The following is a 25,208-nucleotide window of genomic DNA, read 5'->3' on the forward strand; positions in this document are numbered from 1 at the left end:
TGAACATATTAGGACTGGCAAGGATCACTTGTAACCTTCTTCCTGGCTTTTGTCAGGTGGCTGATGGCCTTAATGTTTTGATGAACGTGTGTGTGTGTGAGAGAGAGAGAGAGAGAGAGAGATGTCAGAAAAAAATCATTCCTGACAGATTGTAGAATAATAGTAATTATTATTTGTATTGTGGTATTGCCTAGTGCTGGGTGCTGTACACGCTCATAACAAAGTGACGGTGCCTGCCCCAAAGAGCTTACAATCTCGGTATCAAACAAGAGATGAGACGCGTACAGAACACACAGCTGGGGAGAGCAGAAGGTAGCCGTGAGACGATCCTGAACAATGTGGTAATGCTGTGAGCTCACATGATGCTTTGCATGGCAGGAGCTCAAAGCCCTACACAGACGTAAGCATCGTTATCCTGGTTATAGAGAGGGAGAGAGGTCCTGAGGCTTGCCAAAGGTGATGTCCTGAGTCAGAGGCAGCAGTTTCCTTGAACAAACTGAGATGCTGGTGTCCATGTCTAGAACTTTAACTGCTCCATCCCCTCCAGCTTTTGGAAAGCCTGGTTGAGGAGTTACGCTGTACCTCTTCCCCTCAGCTTGGCCAAACTGGGGCCCAGATGTAGTACGGGGGCAACTTAATTCCAGGGATGAGGCTCAGCATGACCCCGAGCCCCCTAGAATTTCTCCTGAGGGTATCTAGCCTTAGTGTTCCCTATCCTGGTGAAACATAGAAGGAGCTGGAAAGATTCCCACTGGTTTGGATCAGGCCCAGCGTGAGGAACGTGAGGAAAATCAAAAGGAAAACTCCATCCACTGACTTAGAGTTTGTTTTCTAACAAGTGTCCCAATTTCCATTCCCTAGGGAACCAGGTGGACCGTAAAGCCTACAATAAGAATTGCACTGGATATCACCTAGACTGCAGACTGCATTTAGCTGTTTCTTCCCCCTCGCCTCATCAGTGTCTGTTTTAGTGCCAAATTACCATTTGTTTTGTTTTCTCTTTCCCTTACTTAGGGAGCGAGTTTTCTGGAAGTCCATACAGCCACCCACAATATTCAACATACAATGACTCCTGGAGATTTCCCAACCCTGGATTGCTAGGTGAGTTTTCCTACTGAGTTTCTACGGGAACAGCCTGCTCACTGCAGCTGCAGCTTGTCCTGTAGGTGGCTGCACATCTCCTCACTGGATGTTGGGCCAGATCTGGCCTTTGTGCACGTCCAGTCATGGTAAGTGAGAAGCATCTCCTTGCACAACCTTATGTGTCCTTGTTGGATTCCCTCTGACTGCCCACAATGACAACAATCCTGCTTCAAGATATACTAGGACAGACCCCTGCGCCGGCCTGGGGTCCTGTCTCTCTGCTGGCTGTTCTCGCTCCATCTCTCTTTCTCTTGGGCCTGGTCTACACTACGACTTTAATTCGGATTTAGCTGCGTTAATCCGAATTAACCCTTCACCCGTCCACACTACAGAGCCAGTTAATTCGAATTAAAGGGCACTTAAAATCGATTTCTGTACTCCACCTAGACGAGCGGAGTAGCGCCTAAATCGATTTTTTTAATTCGAATTAGGGTTAGTGTGGCCGCACACCACCGAATTACTGTGTTTAAATTAATGGGGTAGTGTGGCCGCACACCACCGAATTAATGTGGTTAAAAACCGAATTAAGGTGCTTAGTGTGGCCGCGCACAATCGAATTTATACAACCTGTTTTCCAAATTTGAATTATCTAAATTCGGATTAATCCTGTAGTGTAGACATACCCTTGCACGCACGCACCACATTGCCTCATACCTTGCCCCCATTCACTGACACATACAAGATTCAGATTTGTTATTTGGAGGGCTACAGAGTCCCTTGCCTGCAGAACATGGTGCGGTCACTATGCTGTTAAAAAACAACAATATCCTGGTGTTTTGGTAAAACAAAATGTTTGTTTCCAAATTAGAATAAATAGTCTATGCCAGAATCCAAGACCAGAGAATTGCCTGCAAAGTTAGTTCAACCTGCTCGTCTCGCTCGCTACCAATGCCTATTCTTATCAACCCCCCATTTCATGTCTGCTTTTTAATTTGGCTTTTGCCACAGATTGGGGCTCCATTTCTGGGTGGGCTTCTGCTAGCAGGAACCCCTACACCTGTGCAAAATCTTTTCAGCTTGAGGGGAATCTCCTGAGCCCAGGGTCTGTGCTAGCAGATCCTCATGCAGAATGGGGGCCCTAATCTACAGAGTGAACATGATCCATTTTACACCACTGTTTCAAAAATTGGCCCCTTTGACTTTTTATATACACAGAGCACACATTAGTGAGAATTTTCCTGCACAGTTTGCATGGAGGAGGCAGGCAAAATACCAATTAATTGTCCTCTATCAACTGTAAGAATAGAAAAAAACCGAGGAGTCCTTGTGGCACCTTAGAGACTAACAAATTTATTTGGACATAAGCTTTTGTGGGTTCTAGCCCATGAAAGCTTATGCCCAAATAAATTTGTTAGTCTCTAAGGTGCCACAAGGATGCCTCGGTTTTTTTGCTGATACAGACTAACCACTGAAACCTGTAGGAATAGAGTTTTCCAGATTTATGGATGACAGGCTGATGTAGGTGACCTCCAGCAGAGGAATAATTTTGAATTTTTGACTTTTTTTCATTGTTTCTTTGTTTTAAGTAGTTGAACCTCTAAGTAACTGAGCTACCCAACCTTTGTTCGTCATGATTCTTGTCTTTAAAGAAATCCTTTGGGAGTAACAGACAGCGACAGCGCCCCATGCCGTGGTACAGGTAGAATACCGCCACTGGCAGTATTATAGTTAAGGGTCTGTTAGTGCTTCCCTCATAAATCAGAGGCCAGATGCTCTGCTGATGCAATTTGGCATAGCTCTACTGAAGCCAACCAACCTACATGGATGTAAATCCATGTAGGATCTAGCCCAGGAGTTAAGATAAAACTTTGATTTGAATGCTTGAATCCACTTTAACCGAGACTCATAAGGAAGGGAGGGTGTTTTTCCGCAACTCTTTTCAAAGAAAATGACCTGGTTTTAAATTGTACAATTGTAGCAAAATTCAACAGCAGCTCTTCACCCCTGTAGGAGTTCCCCGACTATGGAAGGGGTGTTCTGTACACGCAGAAAGCTAACAGCAGCAACAAAAACATGTTATTTGAAAAAGATGCCATCTGCAAAGTAGCTAAGGCTAGATTCTGAACCCCTTACTCATATTGGAAAGGAATTACTTCCCCAAAAAGCCTCATGTACTGATGACATACTGAAGTTTAAATACCTCTTGAAAACGCACTGCTACTTTGATATTTACAAGTAACAATAATAGCATGCTTCTCTGGAAATTTCAGATTGCCTGGTCATATATGGATATAAATATATCAAACATTGTGAGCTGGACTCTTGGCCAGTATAAATTGGTGTAGTGCTTTGAAGCCAATGGAGCTACACTGATTTGCACCAGCTGAGGACCTGTCCCAGTGTCTTGAAAACTTTGCAATTTGATTGAATTGAAGCAAAAGATTTCCCTTCGTTTTAATCCTCAATGTTGCAGTCGCTTCAAAAAAGCGCTTCTGAGCCATTTTGAATTTTTTCTGAACAGTGTATATGGACAGGTCATGGTCAATAAATAAAAATTCACGGCCCGTGACCTGTTCATGAGTTTTACCAAAAATACCCCTGACTAAATCTCTACTTCTGGGAACCTACTGCTCTGGGGAACCCCTGCTGGGGGGACCTGCTCCAGAATTGGTGGTTGACTGCCCCCTGGCCGCTGCTCCCGGGGACTGCTCTCTGGACGGCCTCTGGGCTCCCCTGTGGCCACTGCTCCAGCCACCCTGGGACCACTGCCCCTCAGGCGGTTCCCCAGGACACCCACAGGACCGCTGCTCGGGCACTCCCCAGAGCCAGTCACACCAGCCGCTGTTCCAGTGGACCCCGGAGCCACCTGCCCAGGGCCTCCCGAGCAGTGGCCGGAGCAGCTGGCCTTGGGTCGCTCCAGCAGCGTCCAGTGTGGCTAGCCGTGGGGCGACCAAGCAGCTGGGGCCAGCTGCCCGGGCGGCCCTGAAGTCAGACGCACCGGCCGCTGCGGAAGTCACGGAGGTTGGGGAAGTCACAGATTCCATGACTTTCTGCAACCTCTGTGAAAGAATGATCAGCTAGGAGGCAACAAGAGCCATGTAGAGTATCAGAAAAAGAAATCTAAGCTCAAGATTTATCCTTTGGCGCTCGATCCTCTGTCCTCTACTTGGGCAAGGCTCCCACTGACTTAACCAGTAGCTCAATGAGAGTAAGGAAGATGGGGCTGGGCCCCAAGTCATGGTTTCACAGGACTTATTACTTTCATAGCAATGTGAGTTAGGGAGAGAATGTTGGCTCCGAGTTACCGTCCAAACTCGGAAAGGCCTAGCTGGTGTGACTCTACATTCCTGCAGCCGAGATTTTGGGGGGTTCTTTTAACTCTATAAAGGATGTTTTCACTCTCTTGAGACCAGCGTTCCTGCAGTATCTGATTCAAAGCCATGGCCCTGACAAAGTTAATCACAGCATGCAGTGGCAAAGTCCTACTCCCTTATTGAGATGACAGTGTAACACCTTGAACACTTAAAAGAATACACGTTCAGTGAATTCTTTTTGCTGGTTAGGAAAGAATCGTATCAACAGGAGTTGCAGCAAGCTGAGATTTTGCCAGTCCCTAGGGCATCCTTGTGGGGAACAGAAACTTGGAAAAGGGGAGCAGTGGCAATGAGAAAGGAAATTTCAGCGTGAAAAATGATAGATTGGGAGCAGCACGAAAGATAATGGGAGTCAAGTGAGCTAAAACCACAGGTGACCTAAAGGATGGAATTGTTGGCTCCTGGGCTTTTCCTTCCAAACACGCATTAGCTGTGAAGCGTGTTAGCTAGTTTCCCTCCCTTAGGGTGGTGTTTCACCATTAAATGGGACCCAGTAAGTTGAAGTAGCTGATCATACGGCAATACCAATTCTGCACCTGTATACACACACGTCTCTTTGTTCTGTGGGGCTAATCCTTCCATAGCACACTGCTGCCTACACTGCTGTCCCAGAGCGAGTGAAGGACCCGCCGCAGAATTGCCGCCGAAGACCCGGAGCACGGAAGGACCCCCCCCCCGCCACCGAATTGCCACCCCCCCAAATCCTGGTGCCCTAGGCGACCGCCTAGGTCGCCTAAATGGAAGCGCTGGCCCTGACTAGACAGGTGCCGAACAGGCAGAGCCATCTAATGCCAGCACAAGTCATTACCGCTGCCTGGAGCCTTCAGGCCATTCTGTTCGACACTGTTCAGTTTCTTATACTTCTCTGATCGGCCTGGTGCCTGAGTGCCTTCCTCTGCATTCAAGTGATGTGACCAGCCTCATGTGTCAGACCCCTCCTGGTTTGCAGGCTTTAGATTCTTAAAAATAAGGACCTAATCCTGCACCCACCGAAGTCAGCAGGAGTTCTGCTGCCAACTTAGTGGGAGAGAAATAACCTCCTCAGTTTCAATATGAGTGTGTCTTCTGAGCACAGCTTAAACCTTAGTTTTCACTCTTAAAGTTGTCCGGCTGCAGTGACCAGTTAGCAGTGGGTAATTACGTAGAGAGCAGTCATAAGGCTAGGTGCGTCCTTCTTTGTTTTCCACTGCAGTGTTAAAATCATAAAGGCTGCTGTGATTTGTATGAACACACACCCAACACCACACACACACACACACACACACACACACACACACTCTTAGTCAGTTACCGTTATTGAGGTCTAGCGAGCCTGCCTGTTTAAAGTCTACTTACCACAAACATGCTAAAAGTGGATAATAGCAACACAGTCTAATGAAGAAAAATGATTCAATTTCATGCTGGTTTGTTGTAATAACTTCTTTACCATTTTCACTCATTACTTTTGACTGGATGTTGATCACGGCAGATTTTGTTTGATGCACTGTTCCCACTTCTGAACTGATGTGATTTGTGTGCATTGTGAAATGTAAGTGAGTATGACAGGGTTCCCTTTTGAATATACCTGAGCTATCTAGCTGTTGTTACAGGAGACAGGGTCACAAGATCGACAATATTGGCGTGGCTTCATATGAGGTGAAAGGGTTTGGAACCAGTCAATTAGGATTAGAATCAGTTCTTCGGGGGGTTTCTATAAAAGGATTAGAGAACAAGTATGTGCCAGAAATGACTGTGTCAAGAAATAAATTGATGATTATATGAATTAGAAAGAAAAAATGACAGAAGAATGGACAAGTTTATTCTAGATGAGAGGGTAATGACAGGGGGAGAGAGTGAATGTTTTGTGATGTGATGGTTTCATTTTTCACTTTAAATACAGGCCTTTTTGATTTCACCACAGAAATGTGAATTGGAGAAAATCAAACTTACGAGAAATGTGGTGCTGTTGAGCAGCTTCAGAGAAATATTGGGCTTTAATAGCTGCACTGAGTAAGAAATGTAATGGGGGCAGCAGAAGCCGGAGGAAAATGGCTTTTTGTTCTTTCAGTCCTGCGAGATTCAGGGTGGAATCCTGGCTCCCTTGAAGTCAAAGTGAATTTTGCCATTGACTTCAATGGGGCCTGGATTCATCCTCTATTTTTTGTCCAGCAATGATCTAATTTTTCCCCTAAATTTTCTTTGTGTTTTTGCCTTAACATTGAGACCTGCTTGGTCGCTCCGTTTGGTTTCATTGCTCTGAATCGCTAATTAATTGTTTAAAAGCAGAGCTTTCCCTATGCCTTGCCCTTTGGTGGTGCTGGATCTGGAATCCTGGCTGAAGGATGCGTCTAGATGGTTGGTAAATCCTGACTAGGCATCAACTTAGACACCAGGACAACACAACTCATTGAATTGTAGGGCGGGACAATGAGTGCACTAGATTCTAGTGACTAAAAAAGGACTTTCTTGAACAGTCTCCTGTTTTTTAAAATTGATCTCACATTGCAGATGGCTCCAAAGCAAAACCTTGGATCTGAACACCTCTGTGCATTGGGGCACAGACTGGTCGGAAAATAGAAAATAGAATCCCATTCTTGGAGGGGGAAAATCAAACAAAATGAAGATTTTGTGCTTCATCGTATATGTCCCTGATTTTTTTTCCTATAAAAGGTGTGGAACAGAACAATTTTTTCTGTTTAGTTTCTAATTGAAAAAAAAAGTTCCAGTTTTCCAAGTGTTTTGTTGTTTGTTCCCCCCACTGTCTCTCTCTTTATTTCCCTTTTTGGAACAGGGAAGAAGGTATAAAAATCAGTGGAAGTAGGGGAAAAAACCCAAAGCACCAGATCTTTAACAACCAGAAAAATGAATGGAACTTTTTCACTTCCATGTTTTTGATATGAATCTTCTGACCAGAATAATAATTTTTCATTAAAATTTTCAATTGGACTGAAAAGCCATTTCCCCCCATTTTTTTGTTTGTTTGTTTGTTTTTGGACTAGCTCTAATTGGAACTGTTGAAAAATCACATCCATCACAATGATCAAACCAGGACTTTCAACACCCCTCTGAGGTAGTTCCCCAGGTGTGTTATCTCCATCTTCAAGATGGGGAACCAAGGCACAGAGAAATTACATGACTTGTCCACCATCACAGAGGGAGTCTGTGACAGAAACAAGAATTAAATGCAGATCTTCTGGGCCCCGGTATCTAAGCCACAATGCTCTCATTCTCTCTTAGAGCAAGTTTCTTCCCTGGAGATTTGCCTTTCATTGCAGCCTTCCACCTCCACTACAGGGGATTCCCTGCTCTGCAAGATGCATTTTATCCAGTAACACTGAACAAAATTCTGCCACCCTCACTTGATCCAACCCCCCATGCAAGTCCAAAGGAGTTTGGTTCAAGGGAGAATGCCCATTGAGTTCCTCCTGAAAAGGAACACTCATGCACTACCTAGCTGCAGACCTCTGAATGTTAGGGGTGCTGCTACTGGTATTCAGCTGGTCTCCATGGGGTAGCATTTGTAACGTTGTTTGAGAATTTAAAGGATCATATCAGATGAAGGGTGTGTTCCTCCTCTTCCTGTGAATGTACAACACTAGTTAACACTCATGACTTTGAGTGCATGAAACAAAGGGAATTCGTTTTTCATGTGTCTCAATGAATTTCCTTTTAAACATTTCTTCTATACATTTATAGAACTCTAAACATTTATTCTTCTATAAATTCCCTCCCTCCATCCTCATAAATCACTTCCTTTTGAACTACACTGGCATCAATCCAGTCCATACTTGTTGCTCTCCTTTATGAACTCTGAAATGCTATAAAATATCTGTTCTTAAACTTTTTATCTTTTTAAATGGGTTTTTATCCTCTTCCAGTGCAAACAGTAAATGTTTCCCCACCAGGAACACGCCTTTCCTTCAGACAGAAATACTTGGGACGCAGCAAGGAGTCAAAACCATCATATGCTTTTAGAGTTCATCTAGTTTGACCCCCTGCATAACACAGGCCATTAATTTTAACCCAGATCCCCCCTCTATTGAGCCCAAAGACTTAAGTTAAACCAAAGCATTTTGGTCCTTGGGAGACTAAACTGTTGTGTGCCATAGGGCAGAGATTAGGAGAGACCAAGGTGCAACCAATGCCCGAGGCCCCTGTGGTGGCAAGGCATGAATTAGATGAGATATGCCCAGATGACCCCAGTCTGTGCTACAGAGGAAGGCAAACTCCCCCATGGTCTCTGCCGGTCTGACCTGAGGGAAAATTCCTTCCTGACCCCAAATCCAGAGATCAGTGTGACCCTGGGCATATCTGAGCAAGACCGTCCAGCCAGAAATCTAAGACAGAAGATTTTCTGTACCACCTCACTGCACGGTCCACCCCAACCAGTATCTCCTCTGTAGCCAAGGCAGATCTCTTATGCTTCAGAGGAAGGGGTTGGGGGAATTAAAACAGTGTACGAGGGAAATACATTCCTTCCTGAGCCCTGCAGATGGACTGGCTGAAGCCCTGAGTGGCTCTCCAGTCAAACATGTTCTCAAGAAGAAAGAGTTCAATCACCAAAAATTGATCCCTAATTCTTCCTCCTAGCTGGGGTGTCTTTCTCTGTAATCTGTGTTGACCCTCATCTAGACAAAAATCTCTGGAAGCTAGATATAACTCTCAAAGTTTAACCCTGTTATACCAACCCTCCATACTGAGAGCCTCCTTGCGTCTCTATGAAACATCTTCGTATGGTGTGATAGCTGTTCCCAGAGACGGTTTCTCACCAAAGTCCCCTTTAGGTTACTTATTGTCAAGTGTTATCAACTCTTAGGGCTAAATTCCCCAGTGACATTAATAGATATAACTCCGTTTGAAATCAGTGATGCTTCTGCGAATGAAGAACTTGGCTCCGTGAGTTCTCTTCCCAGTTCTTTCTCTGGCTTGTGCTGTGCAGAATGTTAGACGAGATGATCATAATGGTCCCCTTTGTCTTTAAAATCTATGAAATTGCTTACCACTCTGCTCCTCTGTTTCCTGTCTGAAATGTGGGGCTGATAATGGAAGCCCACCTTGGGAAATCTTCTGTGGGCAATAGGTTAACACTATATTGCTTTTTACATTGCTCCACCACAAAGTTTAGAAATTGTCAAAGGAGGGCAGCACCTCCTTCCCCTCTTTAATGACAACAGGATATTATTTTTCATAGTTCTAACTCCTGTACATTACTTTCCATTTGTTAGCTTGGTGCTGCTTCTATCATATACCACACTGTCATCCTGAAGGTAGAGTAGTTTGTCTTCTGCTTGCTTTCCATCCTGTCCCTCTTCTGGGTTTCCCCATTTCTTTGTGTAGGTCACCTAAGGAGATCACAGGAATACCTGTGTTTTAATAGAAATACTCCCATAAAATACCCTGAACAAAGTTCATTATTTACTTCCAACCCTCCCGTGGAGCTTTGTGGCTGGTGAGACATGCTAGAAGGTCTTTCCATTTTGAAATATATGCTGATTGCCTCCTATTAAATGTTATATCCAAAGACTCCTAACCTGCACTATCACCGGTGTTGTATAGTTAATGCCTGTAGTCTCAGTGTTTGAAATATTCATATCTCGCTTATGCCTTGAACGTTGTGACTTCTCCACGATGTCTGACAGTGCCATGGTGATTTCTTCTCTTGTCTCCATCCTTAACCCTGTTGCCAGGGTCCCATTGGATGCTGAAGGCTTGTTGGTCAGCAGTTGCATTGCCTCCTCCGTACACATCCTGGTGGCATGCGGTGTGGGGCAGACATGGCATATTTTAATTGTAAAAGAGTCTGGACAATTAATTTTAACACAAATTTGACTCCCCCTAGTGACGTTTTAGGGTTAGAGTTAAGGTTGGGTGAGGGCTACACACCCCTCACTTTACTTGCTTTTCTGATGCTGGGAATAAAAAGATTGGGCCCGATTCGCCTCTCATGATGGTTTTAAATGGCAAAACTCCAGTGACTTTGGTGGAGTTACACCTGCTTTACCCTGTGGGATCAGAATGAGGCCCACCCTGTGGTGGTCTTTAGGGTTCCTTAGTTTAATCACTGTCCTGATGTCACGGCATCATTGCTTTGAGCTGAGCTTTGTCAGTGACCCAAAGGAACGGGTTTAGTAATCCTCATTTAGCCTTGCATTGTCTTAGTGCCCCCTGCTGGCTGATATTGCCACTGCCACTACTGTAACATGGCAGGTTTATGGATGATGGGCTGGGGTAGAGTTCTCCTCTCCATGCCAAGACACTTCAGGGGAGGGACAATTGAAGACATTAGATTACCGGTCTGTTTGGGTCCTGGGGTCAGATGAAGTGGGGCCAGTGGGAATAAATCTCCCCGTAGAATAACATCTTTGCAATGCACATACGTGTACATTTTTTGAGCTGGAAATTCTCTGTTGTCTGGACACAAGTAGCAGCCCTAGCTGGGGAAATGAGTCTGATGGCTCCCCAGCCTTGCATCCAACCGCCATGTTGTTTGGATTGGCCGATCAGAGAAGGCCTGATCTTGCCCCTGTTACACTCCCCTTGTAATCAGCAATCCTCTCTCCATTGAGTCCAGTGGGCACATGGAAAGGAGGTGAGTGCTGACTTTGGGACCCCCCCCAGCACACATTGGTTTGGGATGAACAGGAGACTTTGTCTCCTCTGCCTCAAAGTCCCCACACAAATGTCCAGACATCCTCTTCGGGATTCGCTCTCCACTGAATGCACAGTCAGCAGTTCCCTTTGTGTCTCTCTCCCTTCGTGGTTAATCCTTTTTCCTTTTTTTAAGCATCAGACAATCATTCACTCAATGCAATATAAGGCCGTGTCACATATAGAGCAGCTGAATGTAGAGCACGTGAACTGAGAAAGCTTCGCACTGGTACTTTCCTTTAAACAAAGAAAAATGCAAGCACTTCAGAGAGCCCAGTGAAAGCAAAAGAAAGCTTGAAATGGGGCTTATGAAATCTCCCCCCAATTAATATTTTTCAACCATATATACTTTTGCTTTCCTACGAGAGTCATGGGTTTCTAGGGAGAGCGACCTGTGAGCTTGATTGTGATGAGAAGTCACTTGGATGTTTCCCAGGCATTGAATTAAAGGGGCCTTTTGTTGACTCGATGGTTTATCAGAAGCCTTAGTGATCCTATAATTATGAGCCTGGCCAGTGGGGATGATACAATAATGCCTTTGAATATGTGCATATATAAAACCTGTAGCAGATTGGGAAAAATTAACTCATTACTGTAACTCGTGAATGCGGGCCAGATACCTTTTCAGAGTTCTGCAGCCCAACAATGGACAGTGTATGTGATTAAAAAATGCCAGCTTCATTTCTTTTGTGATCACCAGAAAAGATATTTGGAAGAAGATTTGGGGACCTGTCCGGATCTTTTTAATGATCATCGCATTTATTCTTTATGGCCGGCGCTGGGTAAACACACTGAATTAGAAATGTAGAACCGAGAGAAAGAGAGGCCATTTTTGAAAACCCGCACTGGCAGTGTTGTTTATTCATCTGTGCTGGTGCTCACAGAGAGAGCGCTCAAATGAAATTAATCGGAAACATCTTGAGCTACAACGTGGAACACATCAGTTCTACCTTGGAACATGGAACGATGTAAAACATAATTAGCCATGAGAGACTCGGTGACTAAACTCAGGATTCAGAAGTGCTACTGTATGTCTGATTCTCCTCTCCCTCCTCCTCCCTAAACCATTATCTTCTGATATGTTTCTCACTGTTGGGTTATTAAAAAGGCTATTCTGGAGCTAGCCCACAATACGTATTTGCTTTCTCCTAACTCCAGACCATTTCTGGAACAAAGATGGCTTCCATTTCTTGTCACCTGATCTTTTACGTTGTTTGAGACTTAAAGCTATACTAACAGTCCGTTTAAGCTAGCTGAAAATGTGGTGTTTTCCTCCCCTCTTGGGAGAGTCCACTCTTCTGCTCTTCTGAGGTGAAAATATGATCACGGTGGCTGAACTTTAAACAAGAAAACAGTCTACCTGACTTCATTGGGATGACTTGTTGGATTACGTTAAGCATGTGCATCAGCCTCTGCAGCGTCGGACTGTTGTCCTGCGCTCCAGCTAGTCCTGTTCGAACCCATACCACCTATCCCACCTCCTCTGCAGCAGGTTTGCCAGTCACAAGTGGTGGTAAAGGTGGGCTGTCTAATGAGCTTCTCTGTAATGCAACGGTCCTCAGCCCAGTGTCCCCGAATCGAGCTCTCCGCTGACATAGCAGCTGGAGCTGCCCTGACAGGAATTACTTGTAAGCAAGCGACACGGCACCTGGTGCAGTTGTTCATTATTGATGTTCAGCCCAAATATTTGATGACCTGCGGGGGATCAGAGCATTGTAAAGCAGTTCCCTCCCCCTGTTGGGATTGCAAGCTCAGACTCAGTGGTGCAGAGTAATTGAGGCCAGGGTTGTGTCTTGTGCTGGCATTTCACTGAGGCATGTTAGTGTAACACTGTTCTTGCTGACCTGCCGGCGCCAAGGCAGCTTGGACATGTGTGGTTGCCACTGGTGAGGAAGTCTGAGTTGAGTTCCTGGCATGCAGGAGGCAGGAAAAAACAAGGCAGTGGCATGGGTGTTGGTGTGTTAGGAGAGCAATGTCTTGAGGGGCCTCTTGCTCTGTTGAGAGGCCAGCTCTCCTTTGAGAATGTGGCTAAACTGCTTGAGCCTGGGGAGTATAATAGGAGAGTTACGGTAATGTTGGACACCCTGCGTTGGCTCGAAAGTATGGAAGTATTGGCAGTAAATTGGAGATCATGGTACTTGGTGACCACAGGCAGCGCACACCCTCAGGTTAACAGATCACCGTGTCCTGACACGTTCTGATTCTAGTTTAGGCTCCGTTTGCTCACCTTGTGTGCAGCCAGTCTCACTGCACGCCCTGCCCTGGTTGCTGTGTGAAGGCGTTTTCCGGTAACCGTAGCACCAGGGCTGCAGGCGGGAGCGTACACAGAGAGAAAAGAGACTAAGGAAGGAATGGGGGTGGGCTTGAGCATGGGTGGTGGCATTTCTCTAAGCCCAGCCCAAAGGATCCCCCTAAACATCAAGAGGGGAGCAGGAAACCTGCAGAATTCTTTTTATCAATTATTTTTTAAATAGAATTACAGAAAGGGTGCTTGACCCAGAAACTGACTATTCCAAGATGAGTTACTTCACAGACCAAACAAACTCAAGTTGGCATTAGAATCACGGAATCATAGAATCTCAGGGTTGGAAGGGACCGCAGGAGGTCATCTAGGCCAACCCCCTGCTCAAAGCAGGACCAGTCCCCAACTAAATCATTGTCCCTTTAAGACCCAAACTGATCTTTCTCATTCGAGTAAAAAGGGAGCATTGCTAATGAATATGAGTCGAAAATCAAAAAGGAAATAGAGCTTTGGAAGAGAGAACCCTAGCTCAGCTCAGCAGAGAGACCCGTCTGGGCGAGTGGAAAGAAAACCCGTATCTGTAAGAATTACAGCTTGAGCTGAAATCAGATGACTTTGCGTATTCTTTTAGCACTCAGGGATGCAGTTCTAGTGCTCCGGTGTCAGTACTTGGCCATCTAGAACACAGTCCAGTGTAGACATTTTTTTGAATCCCCTTTCCCCGAGTCTGGTGGAATGCAGGCAGTCTCTGCCTGTCCCAGAGGTGGTGAGCCACCAAGCCGAGAAAGCAAAGCCACTGGGCAAGAGGGAGCAATATCTTGGGGGGTAGCTCAGTGGTTTGAGCATGGACCTCCTAAACCCAGGCTTATGAGTTCAATCCTTGAGGGGGCCACTTAGGGATTTGGGGCAAAAATCTGTCTGGGGATTGGTCCTGCTTTGAGCAGGGGGTTGGACTAGATGCCCTCCTGAGGTCCCTTCCAACCCTGATAGTCTATGAAGGAGACCCTCTTTCAGCTAAAGCAGTTTATTGACCATAAAAAGCTCTTTTCACTGTTACACCAGAGTGCAGGACTCAGCAGAAGAATGGGCCACCCTGAGCTGCAGGAGAGGGTGAAGCTACCTATGTTAACGTTTGTGGTCTGACACCATGGCACCAGGCACCACATAGATCCAGGTGAAATGAGCGGCAGTTCTGCCAGTAAACGGCGCGGTGCAGGGGGGCAGGATGAAAGATATTTCCTAGAGCAAATCCCCATGCATGTGAAGGGAGCAGCCCCAACCTCTGCAGAAGCATGGAACCCAGGGGTCACCCCTAGGGTCTGGGGCAGAAGGAAGCATGCTGTGAATGCACCGGCTGGCTGCTTTGTTTGGCCTCCCTCCACTTACACTGGCTCAGCACGTGCTGTGGGGCGTGCTCGAACCCATTGCCGGAGTTGACATTACATTTCAGTTGCACTGCAGTAGCGCTTAGGAGCCCTTTGTGCTAGATGTTGCATAGCACAGAACGGAGCGGTGGCCGCTGCCCGAACGCGCTGACAATCTAAGCATAAGACCAGAGTCGGCGGGCGGATACAGTCCAACAGGGAGAGCACTAGGAAACAGGACAGTATTGGTCACGCTAGAAATAGCCGGGTAGCCGCAGCAGCGTGGGCAGCGGGACGTACCTGCGGGCTTGTACTCCATGCCTCGGCCTGTGCTGTCACAGCCACACTTCTGGTTTGTGTGTGTATGTCAGCCAGAGTTGGGAACTCCGCCTGCAGCTCCGGCATAGACACATCCTGAGAGTCGAGACCTCTCCCGAAATGGAGCGGTTGAGCCTCAACGGCTGGCATTGGTTCAGGGATTTTGGCTGTTGCCTCCTCTCTGCGGTGTTACGGAGGGAACGAAGGGAAGCGCTCTCCAGGCTCCCTATACACCCCGTCTGGCCCTCAGAGACAGACCCCTCATCTCTTTGTACGTTCAGGCGCATGAAATGTCACGACTTTCCCCAGGTCTCCACACGCTCTCCGCGAAACTCTGTGAATTCAGTGTTGATGCAAAGCTAATTACAGAATTTCTTGCATTTCTGATGTGTACAGCCGGGGGCACCCAAAACGTACAGCACAGTATGCAGGCACGTGTGTGTGTGTGTGGGGGGGGGGGGGCATGGGTGGGGGAAGCAGGTATGTTCTTTCTGTCCCTTTTTACTATACCTGTACATGCAAGGCCTGATTCTCTGATGTGCTGAGCACTTGCGGCTCCAGCTGAAGTCACTGGGGCTCAGCACCTTTGTAACAAGCCCAGCATTAGTCCACATGGTTGGCTAGAAGAAATCACTGTTTTGGTTGACCTAGTAGACTCGCTGCTAATGGACTATGAGGACCGTCGTTCAAGACTCGGGTCTGGTAATGCACACGGTGCACCCACTGACTGGGGCCACTGCTGATGGCTTAGACTTGCTCAGGTCTTCAGGAGCAAGCCCAGGTCAGTGTGACTGGACATGCTGTTGGCTTTATTAACCTGCCAAATTCCTTGAAGACCTAGGAATGAGTTTAAGTGTCTTTGCCCTCGCCACAGTGTGGGTAAACCCACAATCTCAGCTAAAAACTGCATGCCACAAATGTTGGGCATGCAAAATGCAGACTTTGAGGCCAAGGTGAAGCCACTTTAGGGAGGGATAGATCAGTTGGGGCAGGGATAACTCAGTGGTTTGAGCATTGGCCTGCCAAATCTGGGGTTGTGAGTTTAAGCCTTGAGGGGGCCATTTAGGGATCTGGGGCAAAATCTGTCAGGCACAGTACTTGGTCCTGCTGTGAAGGCAGGGGACTGGACTCAATGACCTTTCAAGGTCCCTTCAGTTCTATGAGACAGGTATATCTCCATATAGACATGACACTTGGAAAATTAGCCCTTTTAAGTCTATTTCTCATATTCTAGCAGGGTTGGTCATCCTTTTTGTATGCTGTTGTGTTACCTAGTAGTCAATCCTGTCTAGACACGTATACTTAAAAAGTAACCCACACCTATAGTCAAACAAAAAATCTAGATTCTGAAAGACAATCCAATCTAGTGATGCTCAATTCTAAGGGGCCAGAAAACAGTCACTAATATTGTGCACATTCCAGGGTTTGATTCGATTCAGACACACTCAAGCCCATTGGCATGCCTGAGTTTGCAAAGCTGTGAAACTGGCTTGTTTGATGCAGCTGGATATATATATTAAATGCTGAAGGCATGTATTCAATCGAAAACTAGCATATTGGATGGAGACCTTGCGTACTGGATCCACCTATGACTCGAGTGACCAATTTCAAAGCTCCGACACATAATATCAACCCCAGACACTTAGTTATTTGTGATAGTTTTAAAATGTTTTCGAATACCAAATAGATTCACAAATGCCAGGAAAGATTCACAGATACTTCACAGAGCCAATCCCCCGCTGCCCTTCTCCAAGTTTATTGAATTCTCCCCAACCAGGTCTAATCCAGACAAATGCCTTGATCCCACAAGGGGATCTGATAGCATAGATCCATTTACCCTTGGGAGTCCAAGTCACTTCAGTGGGACTCCACACAACCATAATGGTCTGGGCTTGCCGATCTCTTTGCAGAGCTGAAGATACCGAAAGGAGAACTGAAATGGGAGGTGCTGTCTGCGGCATTCTGGCATTTGATGTTTTAAAGTGATGTGTCTTGTAGCATTTTTGTTGTACCACTTTGCAGGCCCTTATTAGCGTGGGTCTAACTCCAGCCAAGACACCTCTCTGGTGCCCACGGTGTGTTGGGCAGGCTGCCCCCTGTTGACCTGTGTGATCCTCACAGCCATCTTCTCTCTTCCAGGCTCTCCTTATTATTACAGTGCTGCAGCCCGAGGAGCGGCACCCCCAGCATCTGCTGCTGCCTATGACCGCCACTGACCCAAGGAGTCTGGAACTCCAGCACTTACTAAACATATCATCCAGGCTGACGGCATCCGCTTCACCTAGAAATAACCATGCAAATCAGACTGCAAGGAAGGAAGACGAAAGTATCCAGTAGGAACCCGCTGGCTGAAATTTTACTCTTTAAACTGGGTGAACTAATTATTATTATTTTTTAAATCCATGAAATTCTGGCGATATTAACTGGGCTCTCACACAAAACAAAGAAACGGGAGAAACCAGTTCTGCTGCCGTTCCATCTGATTTGAAAGGTACAGTAGCTGCATCCTACACACAGCCTACCGATCTCGCTGCCTCTGGTTCTCTCAGCTGCGCCTGGGGACCGGAAGCTGTTCTGACTTTGAGCAGGCCAACTTGGAGTGTCTCCCTTAAGGTGCATTGACGCAGGCTGTGTGATTCAACATGAGCTGTCTGGCTTTTTTTTTTTTTTTTGGGTAAATAAGGATTGGTCTGCTCAATTTACACAGCACCAATGTAAATAACTTGCTTCCTTGTGTTACTTTTGAGAGTGGCTTCGCGTAAACAGCAACATGGTACAAATTATGAACCGAAAACGCATCTGAAACGTGTGTTTTCAAACTGGTGCACTGATTCAAAGAATTCAGTAAGCTTTAACCGACTTTGAACCAGGTTAACATTCATTGTGGCTATATTTGGGGCTGATGTTATTTCTATATACAGCGTCACATCTGACAGTCGTGTGTGAACATGCTACGAGCTGGCATGGAACACATGAGCAACGGAAAGACATGGGCAGTTTGTGACATTTTACTGCTAAATATTAATTTATGTTTATTTGTAATCATAACTAGCACTGAAGCAAATTCTCTGCTTTCAAGTTAAACCGCATCAGAGAAGGGATTCCTAATTAATAACCAACCCCTTATGTACATCTATATAGATTACACGCGGACACCCAATTATTTCTATTTTGTAAAGAAATGAGAAAAATCCCAAGATGATGATTTTTCAAATTGATATCTCAAACAATATTACATTCGGGGCCGCCATGCACACTGAAACATACAAACGCTGCTTTACAAATCAAACAGATGGGAGGGACACACATTTTGGGATACCTATATGTTTAAATGAAGACATTTCTCAAAGTCATTCCTTGTACACGGTGGGCTACAGTAAATCCATTCCATTGGAATCCATAAAGTTACACTGGGGATAAATTTGGCCCATTAATTCTGTACATTCCCCCTCCCTCTCAAAGAGAGAGCATTAATAGAACCAAGTGACATTTTGTTCAATGTTCTCTACTTCCCGGAGCTAATGAACAGAAGAGGGCAGCTTACAAATGATTGGTTAAGCTAGTACATCAATCACCACCAATTCCACAGAACCATATCAACACTCATTATTTCCCGAAGGAACAGCTTTTTTTAATCCTATATGATCAGCAAACTTCTCATCTGCACAAAGGGAAAATTAGAAGTGTTTCCACGGAAGACAATGGAAAACTCCCACTGACTCACATGGGCTCAGGATCTGCTCCATAGCCTTGCGCAGTGTTGCCATAATTAGTGTGAAAGGGACAAATTCTACCATCCTTACACTGGTGAGCACTTACACGCTGTAGTAATCCCATTTGGGTCCATGAATAAGGGTCTGGCCCAAAATAGGTCTCCTATAAGTGGACAATTGAAGTACAAATATTATTTCCAGAGTAATAACTTTTTAATTACAATTTTATCTTTGTGCTGCTTGTTCTGAATGGATGTCAGCAAATCAAATGGTAGCAATTCAGTGAGTTTTGGCTGCATGTTCCTTCCAAAACCTTTGTACTATATTTAGTATGTCTTCTGATCAGACTCGGAACAGAGACATCTCTAGTTTCCAAGGCAGATAGTCCCTAACTGGAGCCGGGTTCCTGCCCAGGAGTTTAGGTTAGTAAACACCCACATACCCACAGATGAAATGTTCAGAGGCTAATATGAGGGGGAAAGGAGTCCAGGAGCGCTGGCTATATTTTAAAGAAGGCTTATTGAGGACGCAGGAACAAACCATCCCGATGTGCGGAAAGAATAGCAAATATGTCAGGCAATCAGCTTGGCTTAACAGAGAAATCGTCGGTGAGCTTAAACCCAAAAAGGAAGCTTACAAGAAGTGGAAACTTGGACAGATGACTAGGGAGGCGTATAAAAATATTGTTCGAGCGTGCAGGGGTGTAATCAGAAAGGCCAAAGCACAATTGGAGTTCCGGCTAGCCAGAGATATGAAGGGTAACAAGAAGGGTTTCTACAGGTATTTTAGCAACAAGAAGAAGGTCAGGGAAAGTGTGGGACCCTTACTGAATGGAGGAGTGACAGATGATGTGGAAAAAGCTGAAGTACTCAATGCTTTTTTTGCCTCAGTCTTCACAGACAAGGTCAGCTCCCAGACTGCTGCACTGGGCAGCACAGTATGAGGAGGAGATGAGCAGCCCTCACTGGTGAAAGAACAGGTTAAGGACTATTTAGAAAAGCTGGACATGCACAAGCCCATGGGGCCAGATCTAATGCATCCGAGGATGCTGAGGGAGTTGGCTGATGTGATTGCAGAGCCACTGGCAATTATCGTTGAAAACTCATGGTGATTAGGGGAGGTCCTGGACGATTGGGAAAGGGCAAATATGGTGCCCGTTTTTTTAAAAAAAGGGAAGAAGGAGAATCCGGGGAACTACAGGCCAGTCAGCTTCACCTCAGTGCCTGAAAAAATCATGGAGCAGGTCCTCAAGGAATCCATTTTGAAGCACCTGGAGGAGAGGAAGGTGATCAGGAACAGTCAACATGGATTCACCAAGGACATGTCATGCCTGACCAACCTGATTGCCTTCTATGATGAGATAACTGGCTCTGCGGATATGGGGAAAGTGGTGGATGTGATATATCTTGACTTTAGTAAAGCTTTTGATATGGTCTCCCACAGTATTCTTGCCGGCAAGTTAAAGAAGTATGGATTGGATGAATGGACTATAAGGTGGATAGAAAGCTGGCTAGATCGTCGGGCTCAATGGGTAGTGATCAACGGCTAGTTGGCAGCCGGTATCAAGCAGAGTGCCCGAGGGGTCAGTCCAGGGGCCAGTTTTGTTCAACATCTTAATGATCTGGATGATGGGATGGATTGCACCCTCAGCAAGTTCGCAGATGACACTAAGCTGCGGAGAGAGGTAGATATCCTGGAGGGTAGGGATAGGGTCCTGAGTGACCTAGACAAATTGGAGGATTGGGCCAAAAGAAATCTAATGAGGTTCAACAAGGATATGTGCAGAGTCTTGCACTTAGGAAGGAAGAATCCATGCACTGCTACAGGCTGGGGACCGACTGGTTAAGTGGTAGTTCTGCAGAAAATGACCTGGGGATTACAGTGGAGGAGAAGCTGGATATGAGTCAGCAGTGTGCCCTTGTTGCCAAGAAAGCTAACGGCATATTGGGCTGCATTAGTAGGAGCGTTGCCAGCAGATCGAGGGAAGTGATTATTCCCCTGCATTTGACACTGGTGAGGCCACATCTGGAGTATTGCGTTCAGTTTTGGGCCCCCCACTACAGAAAGGATGTGGACAAATGGGAGAGAGTCCAGCGGAGGGCAACAAAAATGATTAGGGGGCTGGGGCACATGACTTATGAGGAGAGGCTGAAGGAATGGGGCTTATTTAGTCTGCAGAAGAGAAGAGTGAGGGGGGATTTGATAGCAGCCTTCAACTACCTGAAGGGGGGTTCCAAAGAGGATGGAGCTCGGCTGTTCTCAGTGGTGGCAGATGACAGAACAAGGAGTAATGGTCTCAAGTTGCAGTTGGGGAGGTCTAGGTTGGATAGTAGGAAAAACTATTTCACTAGGAGGGTGGTGAAGCACTGGAATGCGTTACCTAGGGAGGTGGTGGAATCTCCATCCTTAGAGGTTTTTAAGGCCCGGCTTGACAAAGCCCTGGCTGGGATGATTTAGTTGGGGTTGGTCCTGCTTTGAGCAGGGGGTTGGACTAGATGACCTCCTGAGGTCTCTTCCAATCCTAATCTTCTATGATTCTATGAAAGTAGCCATTATTTTTCCTCTTTTGACAATTAATAGTTGATAAACATTATTCAGTTTAAAAAGCTACATAACAGTGTGATGTGCAGCTCCTTTATTTGAGCAAGCAGTGCTCTCTCCTTTTGAGACATTTTTTCCAAAATCATCCTCTGAATCCTCACTAAATGTTGGGTTATCATTCGGCAGTAGGGCTGTAAAGGGAATTTTCTCTCTCTTGGATAAAGGTGACTTAGAATCCCCTCCAAGTGTCTTTGATTGGCATGTGCACTAACCTGCATGCACTATGAGCCTTCTGGAACATTAGGCTCTTTCAGTTCCCCAGCTGAAAGGAAAATGGTGTATCTGCAAATATACAGTTGCAAAGTATCATGGGAGTGCAAAGTATCATGGGAGTGATAGCTCCATAATGAAGGCTGAGTTGAATTATGCAGGTGTATGTCTAGAGAAATGTCATGACCAGACAGAAGGCTTACAAGTTTTCTTTCTCTCTTTACACTAGCCAGGTTACATGTGACTGGCTGCTCCTCTTCGAAGTTAAATAGTGCTGGTGCAGCTGTGTTGGTTCTAGGATATTAGAAAGACAAGAAGGCAATATCTTTTATTGGACCAACTTTTGCTGGTGAGACAGCCAAGCTTTTGAGCCCCCCAGAGCGCTGCTTCAGGTCTGGGAAACTAACTCAGAATGTCACTGCTAAGTACAAGGTGGAACAGATTGTCATAAATAGAGTGATGAAGGAAAAGAAAAATATGCACCATGGATTCAATTCCCCCCTGTACAGAGGGTCAGCCTGAGGACTACAAGTCCTGTTTGAGCTATATTTTGAGGGTGTCAGTGGCGCCTAGACCTCGGGCTGGCTCTCTGCTTTGGGGTGAGTTTCACCCACTACCTGGCAGACACGTGGTTTATTTATTTCATAGGAGTGACGTGTCTTGGAACGTTTAGACTAGTTTTGATTTTGTGAGAAGAGTAGACATTAGGTGGCTGGATGAGCATGAGCATGCTCAGTAAGGAAAGGTTTTTAGTTATGCTAATGACAAAAGAAAGTTATGCCACTAGCACGGTTGGTAAATTTCATCCTGTGGATGTGCCTCAACCTATACAACACACTGAGGTACACATGGCTAAACCCTGCTTGGCTTAGTCAATTAAGTAGTCCATTTAAATCCCATGGGACTATTTCTCACATACGTCAAATAAGCATGATCCAGCCCATAACCTGTGCACACCCTCCTCCTAGAAAATAAATTCATTACCACTATTGGCTGGTATTAAGGGAGGGATTTGCAAAACCACCTGGAAGATCTGAACAGCCCGTTCCCATTCATTTTAACGGGAAATCAATTCCTTTAGGTTTCTTTGAGAATTAGAGCCTGACAGTTGATGGTTGTGTGGGCATCATCAAAAGTTACCTCCTGCAATTCTTTATCCATGCGCCTAATGTCCACTTTGTTGGTGCCATGTTCCCCCCCATTCATTTTCTAAGCTTCACTTAGCACTATGTTGTATTAGCCCCTGCTTGTATGAACCACTGCTCGCCTCGATGGGTTAGCCGGGCAGTCGCTCACACTAGACAAATCACTTGGCTGTCTTTGCATCAGTCAGAAATGAATTAACAAACAGTCGACCCGAGTGTGTGTGATAGATGCACATGCGTATACCATGCTGCGTGTGCCACACACACACACCCCTTTCACGCTCATTGGAACCCAGTCTCTGTGTAACAAAACCTATTGTAACGACTCTTACCATCCGACTGATGCCCTGACTCCTGGAGCTACTCTGGAATTCCAGTGGAGATCTGAGGTGCCTCCTGAACATGCATTTTTATTTATTTATTTTTTTTGCAATTGGGAACTGAACAAGGCAGCTAAATGCATCCCAGGAATCGCATCCATGTTACAAAGCAGTTTTTTAAACTACATGTGGGGATTAGCAAACTGCTCAGCTGGTATAAATCCGCCTAGTTCCACTGACTTTGGTTGATTCATCCCAGCTGAGGATCTGGAAATGTGTCTGTCAGGATATTAGCTTGCTCTGGTGCCACACCCTCTAGTAATGAAGTGTTGATAAGAACCCACATTCCTTTCCCCATGCAGTTTTTATAAGGTGTGCAAGGCTTGGCCCACCGAGCACTTCGGTCATTCCTGGTTGCTTTCTAATGCGCTTATGCTACTAAGAATAGTGACCTGAGATCAGCGAAAGGGCTATCTTGGGACTTGATCATGGAGGCACAGTATGTATGTGTGATGTACTATACATCTATATGATAGCGATGGGTGAATCTCAAAAGGTTTGGAGGTTTGGCTCTGGTTTGATAAGCCCTATGAAGTGTGGATGCTTATCTGAAGCTCACCCAATTCTTTTGATGTTTCATTCGTCCTTCCCTCTTTTCCTCCCACCATCCTCTAACTTGGCTTCCCATTGATCCTCCACACTCCCGCTTTGGGGTCACCCTGCTAGCTTCCGTCTACACAGGCTCCCCTCCGATTAGCAAACCTTTTGGGTCTTGAAAGGTAGAGGAGGAGGGCGGAGTTGTGGAGAATGAGTGAGCAGTGATAGCATTATGAGAGGACAGAGACAATGCTGGTCCACATTCAGATCAAGAGAGAACATGAGACAAGACCCAAATCAACCAGTGTCAAGGAGATGCTTAGAAAAATTCTGTAAGAATATGACCATAAATGGGACATTAAAATAGAGAGCTGTATAGTGGACACTGAATTTGCTTAGGGTCAGTTTCCAGAGACTCGGCTCAGTCAGTGTAATTACAGATGTGTTATCGTAAGGCCTCAGTTCCCATTGATTGGCGTACTCAGCATGTCCCAGGATCAGGCCCTTAGCCTCTGTTGCATTGCACCAAAATCAGCATTGAAACACGAGCTGCTTCAGCCAGCACCCCAGATTCCATGGCAGAGCCCACAGGGGAAGTGGAGACTGCAGGTGCTGACCGACTCTGCTGAGTTCTTTAGGGCTGATCCTAGAAACTCACACATGAACAGCCCTCTCACACGATCTTCCTCAAAGGTGAAATCCTAAAATCCAGGGGAGGTTTGCCATTGACGTCAATGGGGGCTCTGATTTCATCCACTGACTTCAATAGGGCTTCTGGTTCGGCTCTCTCACATGAACGAGGGGTTTGCAGAATCAGGTCCTTAATTTGCTCAACTGTTGTCATGGCCCTACGTGGAGGGGAACTGCTGTAATAAGGGATTATCACAATCCTTGCACAAATCAGACCCTGTTCCCTATGTGGGAACCGATCCACAGCAGAGAGACTCATTTGGGATATATTTAATCCGAATTTTGGAAGAAAACATGGAACGTCCTCATCCTGGGTAAACTTGCTGTGTCTTCTGCAGTATCTTGTCCCTTCACCACCCCGTCCCCCAAATCCTGATCATTTCCATCACCTTGCTCCAAAATATGTATGAGATTCAAAGCTTTGTCTGTTAGTGGTCAGCCCGGAAAATGGACTCTGGAAGTATGGCAGTGGAAGTGTGGGTATTTTATTTAGAGACACATGGGCAGCAGGAGAATGTGCTGATCTTCATGGGGACTGCAGGCTCCGGTGTGATGCCTGATTGCTTCAGGCCTGGTGTAAGGAAGCTTAAATTTAAAAAATAAAAATGAAGGTTGCAACCTGAAAACGTTTTGGGTTCAGAAAAGAAATCTGATTGGTGGTGGTGGGGCAGGTTATAGGGAAATACACATTGTGACATATGTTCTCCTTTGTTGTAGAGTCATGTATCCCCTAAACTCTAGTGGGAATTATGCACAGGAAAGATTAGACCAGCCCAGTTTGCTTATTTCAGGGGCCACCAGGTCTTGAGCCGTCTTTGTTCACGTACTTGTCAGGCCTTCTGCCATATATCTCTACTCTTAGCTGAAAAATACCATTCTGCATTTGTGACTATTTTTTTAATTGACCCATTGTGTGTTTCCCTT

General features: G+C 45.7%; 1 protein-coding gene across 1 annotated transcript in view; it reads left to right on the forward strand.

Annotated features, from left to right (window-relative positions):
• LOC113405355 (paired box protein Pax-5) overlaps positions 1-17,224 on the forward strand; it is a 220,953-nt gene extending 203,729 nt beyond the window's left edge. Inside the window, exons 9-10 of the mRNA XM_026646498.1 lie at positions 1,015-1,101; positions 17,148-17,224. Coding sequence (XP_026502283.1) covers positions 1,015-1,101; positions 17,148-17,224 — 164 coding nt within the window. The remainder of the gene's footprint in view (positions 1-1,014; positions 1,102-17,147) is intronic.
• Positions 17,225-25,208: the final 7,984 nt, after the last annotated feature.

Source organism: Terrapene carolina, unplaced genomic scaffold (assembly GCF_002925995.2).
Source record: "Terrapene carolina triunguis isolate 2854851 unplaced genomic scaffold, T_m_triunguis-2.0 Scaffold35098, whole genome shotgun sequence".
NCBI classification, from domain to species: domain Eukaryota; kingdom Metazoa; phylum Chordata; order Testudines; family Emydidae; genus Terrapene; species Terrapene triunguis.